This window comes from Carcharhinus amblyrhynchos, chromosome 29 (genome assembly GCF_965287045.1).
Source record: "Carcharhinus amblyrhynchos chromosome 29, sCarAmb.v2.hapA, whole genome shotgun sequence".
NCBI lineage: Eukaryota > Metazoa > Chordata > Chondrichthyes > Carcharhiniformes > Carcharhinidae > Carcharhinus > Carcharhinus amblyrhynchos.
The window spans coordinates 31,807,563-31,827,942 of record NC_137352.1 but is presented as its reverse complement, the minus strand read 5'-3'; the positions used below and the strand labels follow the sequence as shown (position 1 = coordinate 31,827,942).

At 40.9% G+C, this 20,380-nt stretch overlaps 1 protein-coding gene across 8 annotated transcripts in view; it reads left to right on the top strand.

Moving 5' to 3' along the window:
* fli1 (Fli-1 proto-oncogene, ETS transcription factor) overlaps positions 1-3,036 on the top strand; it is an 85,994-nt gene extending 82,958 nt beyond the window's left edge. For all 8 annotated transcript variants that reach the window (XM_080214539.1, XM_080214537.1, XM_080214534.1 and 5 more), the window contains one exon: positions 1,083-3,036. In XM_080214539.1, the coding sequence (XP_080070665.1) occupies positions 1,083-1,612 (530 nt within the window). In that variant the 3' untranslated portion in view covers positions 1,613-3,036. The remainder of the gene's footprint in view (positions 1-1,082) is intronic.
* Positions 3,037-20,380: the final 17,344 nt, after the last annotated feature.

The following is a 20,380-nucleotide window of genomic DNA, read 5'->3' as shown; positions in this document are numbered from 1 at the left end:
AAGGCTGATGTTGCCTAAGGGACAGATTCATTCAGAGCATGTCCCACCAGCGTGACAATGTGGGACCCGCTTCCAAGATTCATTTTGACAAAATGTTGAAATCATCGAATCCTTACAGTGCAGAATGAAGCTGTTCATGTCTGCACCGAAAACAATCCCACCCAGGCCCTATCCCTGTAATCCTACCTATTTACCCTGCTAATCCCTCTAACCTACGCACCCCATGATACCAAGGGCAATTTAGCATGGCCAATCTATCTAACCTGCACATCTTTGGACTGTGGGAGGAAACCGGAGCACCCACGCAGACACAGGGCGAATGTGCAAACTCCACTCAGACAGTGACCCAATGGTGGGAATCGAACCCAGGTCCCTGGAGCTGTGAGACAGCAATACTAACCATTGTGCCACCGTGCCATATGGTGGGAAAAGTCAGCAGAGAAGCCAGCAGCTACACACTTCTCTTCTCACCTGAGATGACACTTAGTTCAAAAATCGTAAAATTCCACTCAATGTCCTACTTTCCAAATTCAACAGGATTTAAATGTGCAAACAGTGACTGAACATTAATGTCAGTACTAATGTGTTTTAGATACAATTCCCAAATCCATCACTTGCTGCATCAGTCAGCTCCCTGCTGAAAGCTGCCCTGCTGTGATGAGAATTCTCATCCCATTGCTGAGTCCACATGTCACACCAATATTTGATTCTTACGGTCAATGCAATAATTCATCAACAGCTGAATCAATGTCTTTAATAAGATTTGACACTCAGAATATTTGTATGAGTAGTTTTGTTTTGGCAGAAGTTGTGAAGAGCACATTATGGGAAGCAGAAGATAGCTCTGCAGTTATGTCCCCAGCACACCTTTGATGTCAGCAGTGATAAAATAGCAGCTTATCTGAAATGCTCAATTTAGCATCCTTAGTGAAATAACTGACTGAGTCATCAGGAAAGTTTTAATTTCTCTGTGCATCAAAGAATTGGAATTTCATAGGTTTTGAGGGAATGAATATTAGGTAGCTTTTTGCGTTATGTTTCTGACTGCAAATAATTTATACCAAGCTCTCAATTTCTTGCAGGAAGTGGACAAATACAACTTTGGCAGTTCCTTCTAGAGCTGCTGTCTGACAGTTCCAATGCCAACTGCATCACCTGGGAGGGAACCAATGGCGAGTTTAAAATGACAGACCCAGATGAAGTGGCACGGCGCTGGGGAGAGAGGAAAAGCAAGCCCAACATGAACTACGACAAGCTGAGCAGAGCTCTGCGCTATTATTATGACAAAAACATCATGACCAAGGTTCATGGCAAACGTTATGCATACAAATTTGACTTTCATGGCATTGCACAGGCTCTCCAACCACATCCAACAGAGTCCTCTATGTATAAGTATCCCTCAGACCTTTCCTACATGTCCGCCTACCATACACATCCGCAGAAGATGAACTTTGTATCCCCTCATCCCACCTCTATGCCAGTGACGTCCTCTAGCTTCTTTGGAGCAACCTCACCATACTGGAGCTCTCCTACAGCGGGCATTTACCCCAATCCAAATGTGCCCCGTCATCCTAACACGCATGTTCCCTCTCACTTGGGCAGCTATTACTAGCATTAACCTTTGTTCATTCTTGCTTGCCAGCCTAGGTGGATCTATATCTGATATTGGAACTCTAGGGATCCTGGAACTTCATATGGTCTTGGAATATTAATGAATGCAAGAACTATTACCAAACTGGATTTCTGACCATTCCTGAATTGTTAGCTAGCTCTGGGCCTTTTGTCATCTCTAAAGTCTCCAACTGTTAATCTGTTGTCTCAAAGTGAACAGTGACCCATTGTAAAACTTTTGAGCATCAGTGGATTTGTAACCATTTTGATCAGCAATCAATGATCTTCCACGAAGCAAGAGCAAACCTTGGACATTTGCACCAATTAAGGGCTTGTAGTCAGTTATTGACATTGGCCAGTCACAGATGTTGTTCCTTTAATCAGTTAGCAACACTGGATTACTAACCAGTCCTACAGTGTAACCACAGTCACAAATAACTGTAGATCAGCTGTGGGCATTTGACCAGTTGCAGGACTACTGGAACTGGACTCTCTCCCAGCTTTCTATTTCACTGATGATGCTTTCTTCCAGAAATGACCTCTGTTAAACAGAGGCCCCTCCTCAGTGAAATAAACTGAAAGAAAGGGGCACATCTGTTGGGACTTCTGACCTGAAAAACTATGCTAACAAGTGAAGAATATTGCTACAAAGAGCTGTGTTTTGTCCTTAGGGAACACTAAAGATAATTTGATTACACAGGATACGCGAACGCTGTGCGTTTGTAAGAATTCAATATTGGATCAACCACGCATCCTCGTATAAAGCAAGTTACTGTATAAATTATGCAGAAAATGACAATTCCTTTACGTTACAGTATTACACGAGTTGACCTCGGTCACAGATGCAGTTTTACTATCAAGTCCATTTTGACAAAATATAGTCATTTTGTAGCCTGTCGATCTTCTATCTGTACATTTGGCTCTGCCTTTTTACTGAGTAAAGGGACACATAGGGTAGTAATTGTTGAGAAAACTTTATTCCTATAAAGTGTTACTAATGACGGAAGCACTGATACAGCTATTTTCTATAAGATGCAAATAGCTGGAAGCAATTTATTTTCTAGTTCTTAGAGCTTTTGGACTTTTTTATGTAGCATTTTTAAATAATCACCAACACGATTTTCCCATTAAAATGGGACATCGCCTACTATATATGCAAATAGTTCTTGATGATGATTATGTAACTTTGCAATTAATCCCTTGCAGCATATTAAGTATTAAACCAAAACACTTATACAGGGGCTACTTCTGACATAAAACCAACTGCCATGACCTATTTCCTCAGACAGATGGTTCTGTTATTACATGCATGCATTTTTATGTGAAAGCAAACTGTGTACTATTGAAGAAATGGCATGTATAACAGTTTCTTACACTATGTAAAATGTTCAATAAACAGTGGCAATAGGGAGTGCCTTAACAAATCCCACTCACGTACAGCAGCTTGTTACTGATGTAGCTTCTGAGAGAGAATCCAGTTTTCAATAGTTAAGTTTGAAGAGTTTAGGGCAGCTCATTTTCCTTTTCTTGTTGCTTCTCTCTCAACTCATATTTTTCATTTTCAAACACTATTCCCATTACTAAAACTGATGTTGATTGGATAAGCAGCTTCATGAAGATAGAGCTGCCTTTGTCAGTCAAAGGGTGCAAGACTTTCATTTGAAAGTTGTATATGTGACCTACCACCTTGCACCAAAAAGTGGGTAAGTTGAATGAATTGTGTGTGCTAGAAAAGACAATGTGTACAAAGCTGTTACTCTGCTATTTTCACAAACAGATTAATAAGTGTTAAAAGTAACACAGATTGCAATTTATGTGAATGCATTAGCAGCTGTTATAAAACTAATTTGGTGCGAGAATCACAACAAGAACATGCATTTAATGTAATAAAATGTCCCCAGGCACTTAACAGGAGCTTAATGATATTATTAAAAACTGAGACTGAGCCAAAGATGGAAACATTAGGGCAGCTGGCCAACAGCTTGATTAGAAAGGTAAGAATTACAAAGAAACGTGAAAGTGGAAAGAAAAGAGGAGAGTGATTTAGAGTCTGTGTAGCTGAAGGCATATTGTTGAATAATGACAATATGACTAGGTTTGGAAAAAGGCAGAGTTCTTGGATGGCTGGAGAAGGTACAGAGGCATGGAAGAATTTTAAATATATTATTTCCATTTGTCTTTCCCTGTTCGCATCTGTCTTTGTCTTTTCCTTTTCGCAGTCTACTGGACTTGAGGAGCTGTCTCAGCATTCATTGGAGCAGCGAATACACTCTATTAAAACTATGAGATCCACGGTTATAAGAGAAAGGTGTATTGCTTCTTAGATAGCCCTCTCTTGATTGGAGTCTCTTGCTTTTTTTCTTCAATCTCCAACCCAACAAATTGTGAGAAATTCTTGAGCACAGAAGTTATAACGAAGTTTTATAAATTGGTTCAGCTGCAACAGCAATATTGGGCCCCGCTCTTGAGGAATGATGTAAAGGTGTTAGTGAGGGTGCAGAATAGTCCTGAGGATGAAGCATTTCAGTTAGGTGGATAGATTTGAGAAATTGGTGTTTTCCTCCAAGAAGAAAGTTTTGATGCAAGTGTTCAAAATCATGATGAAATCATGAGAAGAGAGAGAAACATTTTAAGTTTATTTATTAGAGTCACAAGTAGGCTTATATTAACATTGCAATGAAGCCATTGTGAAAATCTAGTTGTCACACTCCAGCACCTGTTCGGTACCCTGAGGGAGAGTTTAGCACTGGTGAAAGGCTGAGAACTAGAAAACTATTATTTAAGGTGATTGGCAAAAGAACCAACAGAGACATGAAGAAAATCTGCCTTAAGCAGCAACTGGTTAGAATGCGCTGTGGTGGAGGCAGATTCAACCATGGCTTTCAAAAGGGAATTGGATAAGAGAACACAATTACAGGATAATTGGAAAGGACCGGGGATTGGGATTATCTGAGTTGTTTTTACAGAGAACCAGCACTTATACAATCAGCTGAACAGTCTCCTTCTGTGCTGTAGTGGCATCGAATGCAGTGGGCCATTTGATTGCCGTTTACTTCAGCAGGATTGTAATATTCTGCTGGACAGGAGGGACTGGTATAGAGAATACAGATGTGAGTTGACATTCTTGGTACATATCATGATCGCAGAACCATTGGAAATGAAAATAACGTGAATTTAATTAGGGTGGCACAGTGGTTAGCGCTACTGCTTCACTATGCCAGAGACCCAGGTTCAGTTCTGGACTTGGGTGACTGTGTGGAGTTTGCACATTCTCTCCAGCTTTGTGGGTTTCCTCACAGTGCTATGGTTTCCTTCCACACTCCAAAGATAGAACATAGAACATTACAGCGCAGGACAGGCCCTTCGGCCCTCGATGTTGCGCTGACCAGTGGAACCAATCTAATGACCCTCTAACCTAAACTACTCCAATATTATCCATATGCCTATCCACTGACCATCTGAATGTCCTTAAAGTTGGCAAGTCCACAACTGCTGCAGGCGGGGCATCCATGCCCTTACTACCCTCTGAGTAAAGAACCTACCTCTGACATCCGTCCTATAATTAATTTAAATTAATTATAGCCCCTTAATTTAAAGCTATGTCCCCTCGTGTTAGCCATCACCATCTGAGGAAAAAGGCTTTCACTATCCACCCTATCTAACCCTCATCATCATGTATGCCTCAATTAGGTCACCTCTTAACCCTCTTCTTTCTAACGAAAATAACCTCAAGCCCCTCAGCCTTTCCTCATAAGACCTTCCCACCATACCAGGTAAACCTCCTCTGCACCCTTTCCAATGCCTCCACATCCTTCTTATAATGCGGTGACCAGAACTGTACGCAATACTCCAAGTGCAGCCGCACCAGAGTTTTGTACAGTTGCAACATGACCTCACGGCTCCGAAATTCAATCCCTCTACCAATAAAAGCTAACACACCGTACGCCTTCTTAACAACCTTATCAACCTGGGTGCCAACTTTCAAGGATCTATGCACACGTACACCGAGATCTCTCTGCTCGTTGACACTACCAAGAGTCCTTGCATTAGCCCTATATTCTGTACTCCTGTTACTCTTACCAAAGTGAATCACCTCACACATTTCCACATTAAACTCCATTTGCCACCTCTCAGCCCAGCTCTGCAGTTTATCTATGTCCCTCTGCAAACTGTAACATCCATCCTCACTGCCTACAACTCCTCCGACTTTGGTGTCGTCAGCAAATTTACTAACCCATCCTTCTACACCCTCATCTAGGTCATTTATAAAAATGACAAACAGCAGTGGCCCCAAAACAGATCCATGAGGTACATCACTTGTAACTGAACTCCAGGTTGAATATTTCCCATCAACCACCACCCTCTGTCTTCTATCAGCTAGCCAATTCCTGATCCAAACTGCTAAATCACCCTCAATCCCATGCATCTGCATTTTCTGCAGTAGCCTACCATGGGGAATCTTATCAAATGCTTTGCTAAAATCCATACACACCACGTCAACTGCCTTACCCTTATCCACCTCTTTGGTCACCTTTTCAAAAAACTCGATAAGGTTTGTGAGGCACGACCTACCCTTCACAAAACCGTGTTGACTATCCCTAATCAATTTATTTCTCTCCAGATGATTATAAATCCTATCCGTTATAATTCTTTCCAAAACTTTGCCCACAACAGAAGTAAGGCTCACCGGTCTATAATTCCCAGGATGGTCTCTACTCCCCTTCTTGAACAAGGGGACAACATTTGCTATCCTCCAGTCTACTGGCACTATACCTGTAGCCAATGACAAGATGAAGATCAAAGCCAAAGGCTCTGCAATCTCCTCCCTAGCCTCCCAGAGAATCCCATCCGGCCCAGGGGACTTATCTATTTTCATACTCTCAAGAATTGCCAATACCTCCTCCTTATGTACCTCAATCCCATCTATTCTAAAAGCCTGTATCTCAGTATTCTCCTCCATGTGCAGGTTATGTTGATTGGCCATGCTAAATTGACCCTCGTGTCAGGAAGATTGACAGTATAAATATCAGGAGTTACGTGGATAGGGCTGGGGTGGGATTGTTGTTGGTGCAGACTCAATGGGCCAAATGGCCTCTTTCTCTACTGAAGGGATTCTATGATCGTCTTCTGCAGATGTTCTCCTTGATATCTTAGTAGATAAATGTGCTGACTAGCATGGCTCAGGAAGATGCAGTTGAGGAAGTTGGACTAGCTTATTCCAACCAGAGTTGTGTGTGGATGTTTTGCAACTGTCTTATCTATTTGTGGGTTAAGGGAAGGTATATTCATCCAAGATTCTCATTGTTAATTATCATGTGAACACTCCGAGTGGAAAGTATGTGTGGATGTCAGTTCAGGATAGGATCAGTTTTGCCTTTGCTATCCCCATCATTGACTAGCTTCAAACACTCATTATCTGGGTTTACAATTGAAGAACGGCCGTTTGAGTGAGTAACAAAAGCTCAGTTCATCTCAACTGGGCATTGAGCATGCCATTAGATAAATGAAGACTGAGGGAGGAGAAAAACAAAAAGATAGTGGGCAGTGAGGGAGGCTGAGAAAGATGGAAATGCAAATTGAAGGAACAAGTAACTTTAAAAGTGAATGAATGACACATGTATCCCAAGAATAGGTTTGAAGTACCCAAAGATGATGTAAAAATACCTGGAGGAGATTCAACTTTCAGTATGGCCAACCAATGTTTTTTGATCATTTAAATTCTGATTTATTGCTAATTTCAACACACAATTCTAGGGTGGTTCTCAGTTTTTATTTTTAGCGCCAAAAAACAAAAAAAATCGGGGAGAGAAAACTTATGCCTGAAAGAATGAGAGAAAAAAATGAGAGAAAATCAGTATTATAATGAACTGCATTTTATCTGAAGCAATTAACAAAGCATAGTAAAGGTAAGTGATGAATCACACTTTACAGAAGGGAGTTATATCTGATGAGGATTGAGTGGGATCAAATCAGTTTTATGTACCTTACACAATTTCACTCTCCATTGATTGTTTCAGCACACGATCCAACTCTCTGTGAGTAAGGGCACAATAGATCCATTCATCAACCTACAAAAACATTTAAAAAATTACAGGATGTGGGCTTCTCTGGCTCGGCTGGCATCTATTGCCCATCCTTAATTGCCCCTTGAGAAGGTGATGGTGAGCTAACTTCCTGAATTGCTGCAGTCCCTGTGATACAGGTACTGTTAGGGAAGGAATTTCAGGATTTTGACCCAGCAACAGTGAAAGGAATGGTGAGATGTTTCCAAGTCAGAATGATGAATGACTTGGAGGGGAACCTCCTGGTCCCAGTTCTACTAATTTTACTTTACATCTTTTTTAGGACTCTTGATTGTAAAATGAATCAGGTATTTTATAACCATATCTATTATTTGAATATTGACCAGTTCCTTAATTGTTCCTGATTCTCCACCTCACTTTTTCTTCTGATTAAAAACAGACAATTTGATGACTGTGATTCTTGTTTTTGAATTCCATTGCAAATATATTTTATTTGTTGTTTATGTTTTTGGGAAATCTTTATTCTTTTTCCAAGCTGCTTTCTGGAATCTTCCATTCAATGTAATTGTGATGTCATTACTATTTTAGCTTGCTTTAAATTGATCCAATTCCCTGTCTGTGTTTTGAAACCTGGCTGTTTATTCTCATTACAGCTCCTTACATTCCTGTTAAACCAAATTAACCTCTGTTGTTCTTTAATCTATTTCCATTTGACCGTAAAATAATTTCAGTTGTTGCTTTGCCAACATTTTTCGACTATTATTCATTTTTGTAATGTAGATCTTACAACCACATCTACACTTCAATACATTTTGAACTCAATGAAACACGTTGAATTACTAGACAAAAAATGTCAATGTCCATCTATTTCACCTTCTACCATCCTGCCAGCTGCATGATACAGTGGTAATACTGTTGTTGATTAATATAACAATCAATCTCCATCAATTAATGTCCAATAGACCCAGATGTGAGATGAATAAACCGCTTTACATTCCCTCCAGCTCTTATTTTTAGGAGAAAGTGTTCTGTATTTTTGCATTCATTTAATCAGTAAAGTGAGCATTAATATGTGGAAATTTTATTCTATGCACTAGTTCAAAATGTTGCCATATCAAATTTTTCACAGGTGCTTGAAGCAGTAAAGGAGTCTGCAGTTGTGTTTTAATCTCACACTGATTAATAATTCAGAAAAAAAACCCAAAACAAATCTATTAGTAAAACTTAAGCCTTCCTATGGGAACAACTCATGGAAAGTCTTTTTTTAGAACTTAAACAGGAATATTCAATCAAGCTGTTCTTCATCTGGCAGTTTGAGATAGAGATCAGTGAGAGATCATGCAGAATAATAACCCACAATTTATAATACGTTTTAAGCCATTAAGCATATGAATATTTTTCAAATTCTGTCATATAATGGTTTGTGTAATTGTACAAAATATGGGAAATAAGAAACACAAGACTGATATTGTTTCTTTTACATTTTCTTTGTAGCACAGTAATATCTGTACATTTTGTTATTCCTTGCAATTTATAGAACAAAATAATGAACCTTTTCTTTAAGGTATGAGGACAGATTTCATGAATTTGCACCCCCAATAGACCTTCATGTGTTGTAGTGTATATTGAGAATTAAACACAAATCCAATGACCAAACAAGATTTTTTTGTCCACTGATTTTAATGGCAGTATATTCATGGATTGCAAGGAGCTCAGGTACGAACCTAAAGCAAAAGGGTGGCTTTAAGCAGTTGAGCTTGTTAAGCCATTGCGGTTGTGTCCACCACTGGAATCATAGTGGATGTGACAGAAAATTTGATGGCCCTTTGAACGTCAAAAGGAATTTCTGGCCCCATGGTTGCTGCAATAAATCTTGTAGATGGTATTCACTGCTGCCACTGCACTGGTGGTAGAGTTAGTGAATGTTTAAGATGGTGGATGGGGTGCCAATTAATATATAGGCTGCCCTGTTATGGATGGTGTTGGTTTTGTAAGTGCTGTTGGAACTGCACTCTTCCAGGCAACTTCGGAGTATTACATTGCATTCATCATTTATGCCTTGCAGATGATAGTTGGCATTCAGAGAAACATGAAACATCTTACTCACCACTTGACTTCCCAGTTTGTAGTCGCAGTACTTTTATGGTTGGTCCCATTAAGTTTCTGGTGGATAGTAACCATGAGCTGTTAATAGTGGGTGATACATTGGTGGTAATGCAATGATGATATACCTGGACAATTCTCCACATTGTCAGGTAGTTGCTAGTGTTGTAGCTGTGCTGGAACTACTTGGCTAAGAGCATGGCTGGTTTTGGAGCTAGTCTTCAGTGCTTGAGCTGGAATGATATCAGGGCTGATAATGTTTCTGTATCCAGTGCGTTCAGCTATTTTCTTAATATCACATGGAGTGAATTAAATTGGATGGAAGTTGGCGTCTGTGATAGAGCAGACCTCAGAAGGAGGCTGTGATGGATCATCTCCTTGGTATTTCTGGCTGAAGATCATTGTAAGTATTTCGGGCTTGACTTGCTGAGCTCACCAAACATTGAGAATCAAGATATTTTGGACCCTTCATCTCCAGCTAGTTGTGTACCACCATTCATGACCGGATGTGGCAGGACATTAGAGCTTTGATCAACCTGTTACTTGTGGGATTGCTTGCCTCTGTCAGAAGCATGCTGCATCCACTGTTCAAAATGCATGTCATCCTGTTTTGTATTTAGCACCTCATCTTTTGATACAACTGATGCTGCTTCTCATTGAACATGGTTGGTTCCCGGTTTGATGGTCAAGGTAAAGTGAGGGGTGAACCTATAGCATTAGAAATTATGGTTCATACAGTTCTGCTGCCATTGCTGATGGCCCATAGCACTTCATGAATGGCTAGTTTTGAATTGGGTTACAATGTAAGTTAGAAACTCAAGTGTGTTACAAAGTTGGCCTGGATCATAAGCTTTGTACTTTGAATTTGGCTGGGATAAGCATGAGATGATTCACTTCAGGTATGATTAAATGACCCACTCAGGAGCTTTTATCAAACAAAGTTTATTTAAGAATGCAGTTAGACATAAAAAAAGCAATAACTTTTATCAATTACAAAAAAGAAAAAAATCCAATATTGTATAAACATTAACTGCTAAATACTGTTCCAGTACAACAAAACCTCTTTATTGACATATACCTGCCACAGGTTTAGCACAGAGAATAAGAATGCTCCCTTGATACTGTCGGATTTTGCAACTTTCTTGACACACACCCAGACAAGCTTGAAGTCAGAACTGCTTCCCCAAACACCAGGGAGAAACAGAACACTACATCCAGCCTAAAGCAAAACATCTTTTAACTAAACCAGCAGTCCAAAATTGAAAGTAAGAACTCATGTCATCTGACCAGTCAATCATTCTTTCCCCAACAATTCAAGAGATCATAAACTTCCAGAAAATGCATTAAACCAGATTAAAAATAAGCAAAACCCCATTTAAGCAGCAGTAAGAGGACATCTAAGCAGGCAGCCAGTGCCACAACAAAAACAAAAGACCGGCTCACAAACTGCAGAGAACATGATTTTTTAGAAAAATCCCTTAAAGATACAGTACTGTCACAATTACTAATTCTAATCTGAATCTATCCTGATTAGTGTGGTAGTTATGCTGAACAACACAATGGAGGTGACCTTCATGTCTTTATTGTGAAGATGGGACTTTGTCTCTGAAAGGACTTTGTGACAGTCACTCCTATCAAATGCTGTCAGATGCTTATACACAGGTAGATTGTTGAGAGCAATATCAATTAGATTTTCCCCACTTGATGATTCTCTCACTCCTTCCTGCATGTCCAATGCTGAGGGTGTCTTCACAATGAGGCAAACCCCTCCCACTTCCTGCTCAAGATAGGGAAAAGTGTAAATGTCATTTTCTCACCCCAACTTCACCCACACTCACCAGCCTAAAAATTGATGCTGGGCAGGGTAAGGCCCATAAGTATCATTTAAGGCCCTTAAGTGGCCATTTATAGATAAATGGGTGGGTATTCCAATCATGAAATTGCATCTGGGATTGAATGGATGGGTTCCTGGAGGAATCATGTACATTAAATTTAATGCTTACCCCTGCCTCAGAACACACCTTTGGTGGATGGGGGTTGGGGTGGGGGGAGAGGTGAGGATGGAGTGGCTGGTGAAGGGAAGAAGCATAAAATTCTGCCTCTGAGCTATTTAAAAGTTTCTCAGGACTTGTTTTAGCCTGAAACTTTAATTGCTTTAATTGTTTCAGCACAACCCTGCTTGGATAGCTGATTATGAACTTCCGGATTAGAAGTGGGGTCTCCAAAAGTGATTCAGTGGAGTCTTCTACTGCATTAAAGAATTTTACATTTGGCCTCCAGCTTCCAAGCCTTTCTTTGGAGCTCCTTCCTCTTGATTGAGTCTTTCTTGATTTTCAGAAGGCGTTTGACAAGGTACCTCACAAGAGGTTATTGCAGAAGGTCAGGGGGCATGGAGTTGGGGGTAGGGTGTTAGCGTGGATAGAGGACTGGTTGTCAAATAGGAGGCAGAGAGTGGGGGTCAATGGGTGCTATTCGGATTGGCGGATGGTGACTAGTGGAGTGCCCCAGGGGTCGGTGCTGGGGCCTCAGCTATTTACCATTTATATAGATGATCTGGAGGAGGGAACCGTGTAGGGTGTCGAAATTTGCTGATGACACCAAAATTGGTGGAAAGGCAAATTGTGCGGAGGGTGGGGAGAATCTACAGAAGGATCTAGATAGGCTGGGCGACTGGGCCAGGAAATGGCAAATGGAATTTAATGTTGGCAAGTGCGAGGTGGTCCACTTTGGTAGGAATAATGGTAGGAAGGATTATTACTTACGTGGAGAAAAACTGCAGCAGGCGACGGTGCAGAGGGACCTCGGGGTCCTTGTGCATGAGTCGCAAAAACCCAGCTTGCAGGTGCAGCAGGTGGTCAGGAAGGCAAATGGGATGCTGGCCTTCATCGCGAGGGGGATTGAATATAAAAGTAGGGAGGTCTTGCTGCGGCTGTATAGGGCATTGGTGAGGCCGCAGCTGGAGTACTGTGTGCAGTTTTGGGCGCCGTACTTACGCAAGGATATTTTGGCCTTGGAGGGAGTGCAGAGGAGGTTTACTAGGCTGATGCCAGAGTTGAGGGGGTTGAGCTATGAGGAGAGGCTGAATAAACTAAGCTTGTACTCGTTAGAGTTTAGAAGAATGGGGGGAGATCTCATTGAGACGTATAAGATGATGAATGGGATGGATAGGATAGAGGTGTAGAGACTCTTCCCGCTCAGAAAGGATAGTAGGACTAGGGGGCACAGCCTCAAGGTAAAGGGGGGGCGGTTTAGAACGGAGTTGAGGATGAACTTCTTCACTCAAAGGGTGGTGAATCTCTGGAATTCTCTGCCCGTTGAAGTGGTGGAGGCTGCCTCGCTAAATATTTTTAAGACGCGGGTTGATGGGTTTTTGATAAGAGAGGGGATTAAGGGTTATGGGGAGACGGCGGGAATGTGGAACTGAGCCACGACAGATCAGCCATGATCTTATTGAATGGCGGGGCAGGCTCGAAGGGCTAGTTGGCCTACTCCTGCTCCTATTTCTTATGTTCTTATGTTCTTATGATTTTTCTTCTGCACCTGTGTTTCTGGAGCTTTCTTCAGGTCAGGTTGCTTTGCTGAATTTATTCTTAGTCTCCCAGCATTTTAGTTTTTCTCTGCATTTTCTGTGAAGTTTTGGATTTTACTGCAAGTTTTTCACCATGTTGTAGGGTGTTTGGTACAGTTCAATGAGTCTCAAGGTATCTTTTTAGCAATATGAAGGTTTATTTATTGACTAGTTACAAATATACAGTAAATGATACATGGAGCGGTCTCCATGCTTACTGGTACACAGGGCTCTGTCCAATATTAGGTACATGAAAGTGGCTCTTACATGACTATGTGCGTGGTACAGTACTCAGTGTCCTTTATTCATTCGTGGGACACGGGTGTCACTGGCTGGCCAGCATTTGTTACCCATACCTAATTGCCCTTGATGAGTGACTTGCTAGGCCATTTCAGAGAGCATTGGGAGTCAACCACATTGCTATGACTCTGGAGTCACATGTAAGCCAGACCAGGTAAAGACAGCAGATTTCCTTCCCTTAAGGATGTTAGTGAACCAGATGAGTTTTTCGGACATCGACAATGGTTTCATGGTCATCAGCAGATTCTTAATTCCAGATTTACCTAGCTTTTATTGAATTCAAATTCCACCATCTCAGAACATTAGCTGCGTTTCTGGATTAATAGTCCAGCAATAATAGCACTAGGGCATCGTCTCCCTGTTAAGTCACATCCCCCCATGGGATAGTTTCCTTATTACTTATTCAGCATATAGGTGACCATTGAGCAGAAATTCAATTGGGCAAACCACATAAAGCCATTACTCTGAAAGTATGTCAGATGTTTGGTATTTTTTACTAACTACAAGTCATATCAGAAGTGAAACAATTATTCTTCATTTGCTGGATGAGTGAAGCTCCAACTCAAGAAACTATATCATTCAAACAAATTAGCCACTTGATCAGTGCCACCAGTTTAAATCTCCTCTACATCCACAATAGATACAAAGCTGCAGTGTGAGCTGTCTACAAGATAGGCTGGAACATTTTATTAAGGTCCCTTCAACAACATTTCTTAAACCCATATCTCGAAAGATAAGAGTAAAAGTGCAACTTGATTTTGACAAATATCAATGTTTCTCGTTGTTGGGTGAAAATCTTGGCACTGCATACATAATAGCAATGTGGGACCACCTTCACTACCTTCTTAAACTGCAACAGTTTAAAAAGAAAACTTATCACCAACCTGTCAAGGACAACTAGTGATGGCAATAACCACCAATCTTGCCAGTGATACATTTGGTACAGAAATAAAAAACATACAGGGTGGGGTTTTCTGGCCATGTTTGCCCCAAAATCGGAGAATCCCACCCAAAGTCAATGGACCTTTTCATGGTCTGCCCCCCACCCCCCCACCCCAACCACCGCTATGATTTCCATGGCAGGCAGGACAGGAATGTTCCCCCATAGCCTTTTAAATAAACTGTTAAACATAAATGTTAAATGAAGAGGAAATTTTGTGGAATGTAAAACCATGTGGAATAGTTGAGGTAAGTAGCATCGATGCATTTAAGAAGAGCTAAATGAGTACATTTGTCGAAAGGAATAGCATGATATGCTGATACAGTAAGATGAAGTAAGATAAAGGGAGGCTTGTATGGAACATAAACTCTGGCAAAGACCATTTGGCTGAGTAATCCATTTCTATGCTATAAAACTTCACTATACAAATGAGGCAGAATAATGTTGACTGGATGGTAATTAGGCAGACTCAGAAATTTATTAACCAATTGGTTGGACTTAAACCTGGTGTTGTCAGACTTTTTACTGTGTTTACCCCAGTCCAGCGCCGGCATATCCACATCAGAAATTTATTCCAGTTACCAATGTGTCAGGGATAGTGATAAAGAAATTCTGGATTACTTATAGATCCTTGCTTAGCCTTTTTAACAATTTATTTAAGGGTATCCTGGTGATTATTTGATTGTTCAGATTTAAGAATGTAATAGCAGTGACATTTATCAAATCTTAATTTTCATAGGATGTGTTAAATGCCCATTTGCACATTGTATTGTGGTGAATCTTGTTCTTGAACCTCACGGGTGGTAATATGTTTTATTAGTAACTATTCTTCATCTCCTGCACTACCAGGTACTTTTATTTTTTATTTTGTTCTGTGGAAAAGGCATACTTATTCCCCATCCCTAGTTGCTTGTGAGAAAGTGATGCTTTGCTGCCTTCTTGAATCATTGTGGTTCTTACCGATGATGGTGTCAGGCCTATAAGTTCCAAAATATCGTTCCAGTGATGATGAAGGAGTTGTGATACATGTCCAAGATGAGACAGCATGTAATGCAGATATGGTTTGGGATTCTCCAGCCTTGGTCACCTCAAAACCGGAGAATCCCCCCCAAATGGACCTTTCCGTGGCCTGCTTCCACCTACTACAGTTCCTGTGGCGGGCACGACAGGGGAATTCTGGTCATAATGTTTCCTCATGTTGGTCCAGCTGCGTGGTTGCAGGGGTGGAAGGTACTGTCAATTATTGTTAATAGTCCATATTGTAGTTATCATTGTGGAAGGCATGATTATGAGCGCATTATCAGGAAGACTATCCAGTCCTGATGCTGAAGAGTGCATCATTCATCATACAGTAACCAGCCACTGACCAGCACTTACATTTGATTTGTCTGGTTTAATATGATTTCTAGGGAGCCATGACCCTGTATATGTTAAAAGCAAGAGGAGAGGAGGAACTAATGTGCATCTCTTTAGTCCTTGCAGCAAGGTGATGCCCCATGGTGATGATGTATTGGGATAAAGTCAGCCCCGGACTTGTTAATCTGAGACCCAAGCTAGTCAAATCAGGTACCCAGGAGATCAACAGTACCCAACTCACCAAATTGACTTGGTTTTGTAATCAGTAGGGATTGATGTTGGGATGCGATAGTTTTCAAATTTGGTTCCACGTAACTTCTAATGGCCTTGGCAATCACAGCCGAACAAACAGTTTGAACTAAACCAGCACAATAGCTTTTGGCGGTATTCACGTGAACAAAATCACCAAGTCAAGGAGGCTAATGGAAGCAAAATCCATTCAACTGTTGAGAAAAGTGATTTCAACATTGAATAGATCCAAACCACAGGTCACACAAATACGGCAAACAAAATCAAATACATTTAAATGGGAAACACAACAGTTAAAAGTCTGGAAATGAAATAGAAATAGAAATAGAAGCTCTGAAATTTCTCCAATTACTTTTGTGCATTTTAGCCTGATTTTTTGGTATCTTTCCTGTCCTTTTTCATTTCAGTGGTAATCCTCTGGATTAAGGATTAAAGTTTGCCATCTCAATGAGCTGCAGCCAGTACCAGTTGTGCATGTCACTGTGTAACTAACAAGAAGCTACAAGCAATAATCCACAGCTATCTTCTACCATGGGCAGTTTCAGAAATGCTTGAAGCAGATGCATTCCAAAGCATGATTTTAAAAAAATTTGTTCAATGCTTTCTTACTCTGAGCTAAGTTGACAGATCTCAGCTGGATCATGTGGTGGGTGTACTGTCATTTGCCTCAATGACCTGGATTATAGAGGTTATAAACATTCTGGGCTCCCACTCTCAGGAATCAATTTTTACTTGTGTATAAGGCAGTTTGCAATGGGTGAGGAAGAACAATACAGACTCCCCCTTAACCAGAACAATCCAACACTGCTCCAACCAAATCATTCTTCCCCCATGGCAAGCCATGATGCTCATTCAGAGAGCCAAATGGTTTTTTTCTGCACCATGACAATTCTGTGATATCTGACAAAGCACTTGATGCTCTAACTACCCAGTGCATAAACACATTCTCCAAAGCTTTTTGTTCTTCCCCTCTGTGTTTTTAGTTTATTTATTAGTGTCACAAGTAGGCTTACATTAACACTGAAATGAAGTTACTGTGAAAATCCCCTAGTCGCCACACTCCGGTGCCTGTTTGGGAACACTGAGGGAGAATTTAGTGTGACCAATCAACCTAACCTGTACATCTTTGTACTGTGGGAGGAAATTGGAATACCCAGAGGAAACCCATTGTGCAAACTCCACACAGACAGTGATGCAAGCCGGGAATCGAACCCAGGTCCTTAATGCTGAATGAGACAGCAGTGCTAACTGCTGTGCCTCTATGTCAACAGAGAGGTGGAGAGAAAATTGGAGGATAGAACACATTGAAAGTTAATAATAATCAAAACCTCAATGTTATCATTACAGACAAGGAACAGGGCTGACAGTGCCTGAGTAAATATGGAGGGAGGAAAGGGTCAAAGTGTTTTGCAACTGGGTAAAACAAGAACGTCACTATGTTTTTACAAGTCTTATCCCTTAATACAACATTTCCTGTTGCTGCTTTCCCATAGTAACAAATGGCGTCACATTACATTGTTAATATACATAACACTTCACTACATGCTCAGTCATCACAGAGAGGAGATACATTTTCCAAGAAGATATTTAAAATTAAACTAAAGTCTGTAAGTACTTGATCTTTTCTGTTTACAACACCTTTCTCATTTTCTCTACATCTTTCTCACCTCATTTCCATACTCTGATGGGATTATGGATGCCAGTCACCTTCTGAGCTCCTGTCCAAGTGTTCATTATTCAGACATGGGTCTAGATAAGATTGTTAGCAACTGGTTTACCACAGTAAGCATCACCTAAGAGTCACATAGGCTTGAAGCATTAACTCAGCTTCTCTTTCTGCAGACACTGCTAGACCTGATGCCTTTTTCCAGCATTTTTTTATTTTTATTTGAGACGTTCAAGGTAGATATTCCATAAACATTTGGAGTGCCTTACAGCAGGACTGTTCCAGCACCCTCCAATATCTAATTATTTCACAAGTAACCCAGGTGTGAACGAGTGTTTTCAATTTATGGTCTGGATTGGATCCCCTCCTCCAAGCCAACCTGACCACCCCTGTTCCCTACCAACCCAGGCCCAACCCAATGTGAAGCCCCTCTCCCTGTCTGACCAATGAGGGCTCCCTGGCACCTGTGATAGAAATGGACATGCTGTTCTGTAAAGAGAGAAGACTGTTCAGCAATGAAGTGCCCGTTAGGTACCCCTACCCCAAGATGTTTGAGATCTTGGGAACTTGCTGTTTTGTATGATTTACAACAGTAATTATCTTGACATCTTCTGTTGTTTTGAGGAGATTTAGGGTTGCATAAGCAGCTCTGCTCAACAGAGAAAAAGACGGGTGAAGGATGATTACACCAGCTTGACAATTAGTTCCCTTCCATGCCTTGGTGGTTCCAGAATCATGCCTATGCCCGGAAGTTGCAATTCTCCAAGCCCATAGAGTGGTGTGTTTGTTGTCTGAAGCTAGAGGTGTCTCAGCCATAGTTCTCTGTCCAGTAGGATTGTAACACTGGCTCCCATTTCCAATTTAAAGTGAGTGAGAAATCCATTAACCAAAATGTCTGCAATCCAAAGTAAAAATCCAGTATCTTGATCACACCCAAGAAACATGACTATGTGTGGTCTTGATGTGCAGTCGTGATCTCATAAATCATTGTGTCTTCTGTGCATTTAGATATTTTAGACAGTTTGCTGAAATGTCCAATTCTGTAACATTGGAAAGACTGGGCTGAAGTTGCAGGATGTTGATTTAACCTTTAAGGAGCGCTTTTTTCCACAGAACTGGCATGGTCACCCTACTATTCAGTTAGGGTATTGATTCCCTGAGTCTGGAGACCACCTGTTTCTTTGCTGTTGAACTAATTGGACTGTGGGGTTCACTTTGTACCAGGCTTTACTTTCTCTTAAAATGAACTTGTGCCTAACAACCTGGAGAGGAGGGTTGTAGCATGTCTGAAAGTGCCTCATCCATTCCTTCTACAACTGCTGCAACCCTGCTCAGTTGTGGACAATTGTCCTGTACTGGCACCATCTGATAATGTGATTTAAATCACTATGCATGGTTCTAAGTTCAGATTTTAGGTCTCCATATTGGCAGCCACCCTGTACAGAACATTATTGGATGAGGTGACAGGCTCCTGGCTGCTGGACAACCTTATTAAATTTATCCCTTTTGAAGATATTTTTACTTCTTACATTGAAATAAACGCTGAACGATGTTAGTACTCATTCACATTTAGCTGTTGATTCATTAATTTTTTGTCAGAGTCCCAGATTCTTAGAGGTTTCCAGCATAGAAACAGGCCCTTTGGCCCAACTCATCCATGTCACCCCTTTTTTAAACTCCTAAGCTAGTCCCAATTGCCCACATTTTGCCCATATCCCTCTTTACCCATCTTGCTCATGTAACTGTCTAAACGCTTTATAAAAGACAAAATTGTACCTGCCTCTACTACTACCTCTGGCAGCTTGTTCCAGAAACACTCAACTCCCTCTGTATGAAATAATTGCCCCTCTGGACCCTTTTGTATCTCTCCCCTCTCACCTTAAACCTATGCTCTCTAGTTTTAGACTCCCCCATCTTTGGGAAAAGATATTGACTATCTAGCTGACCTATACCCCTCATTATTTAATAAACCTCTATAAAATAACCCCTAAGCCTCCTTTGCTCCAGAGAAAAAAGCCCCAGTAGCATCCTAGTAAACCTTTTTTGCACTCTTTCTAGTTTACTGATATTCTTCCTATAATAGTGTGACCAGAACTGTACACAGTATTCCAAGTGCAGCCTTACAAATGTCTTGTATAACTTCAACAATACATCCCAACTCCTGTATTCAATGTTCTGACCAATGAAACCAAGCATGCTGAATGCCTTTTTCACCACTCTGTCCACCTGTGACTACACTTCCAAGGAGCTGTGAACCTGTACCCCTAGATCCCTCTGTTCTATAATTCTTCCCAACATCCTACCATTAACTGAGTAAGTCCTGCCCTGGTTCAATCTACCAAAATGCATCACCTCGCATTTACCTAAATTAAACTCCATCTGCCATTCATTAGCCCACTGGCCTAATTGATCAAGACCCCATTACAATCCTAGATAACCTTCTTCACTGTCCACTATGTCACCAATCTTGGTGTCATCTGCAAACTTACTAACCATGCCTACTAAATTCTCATCCAAAACGTTAATATAAATGATGAATAAAAGTGGACCTGTGGCACACCACT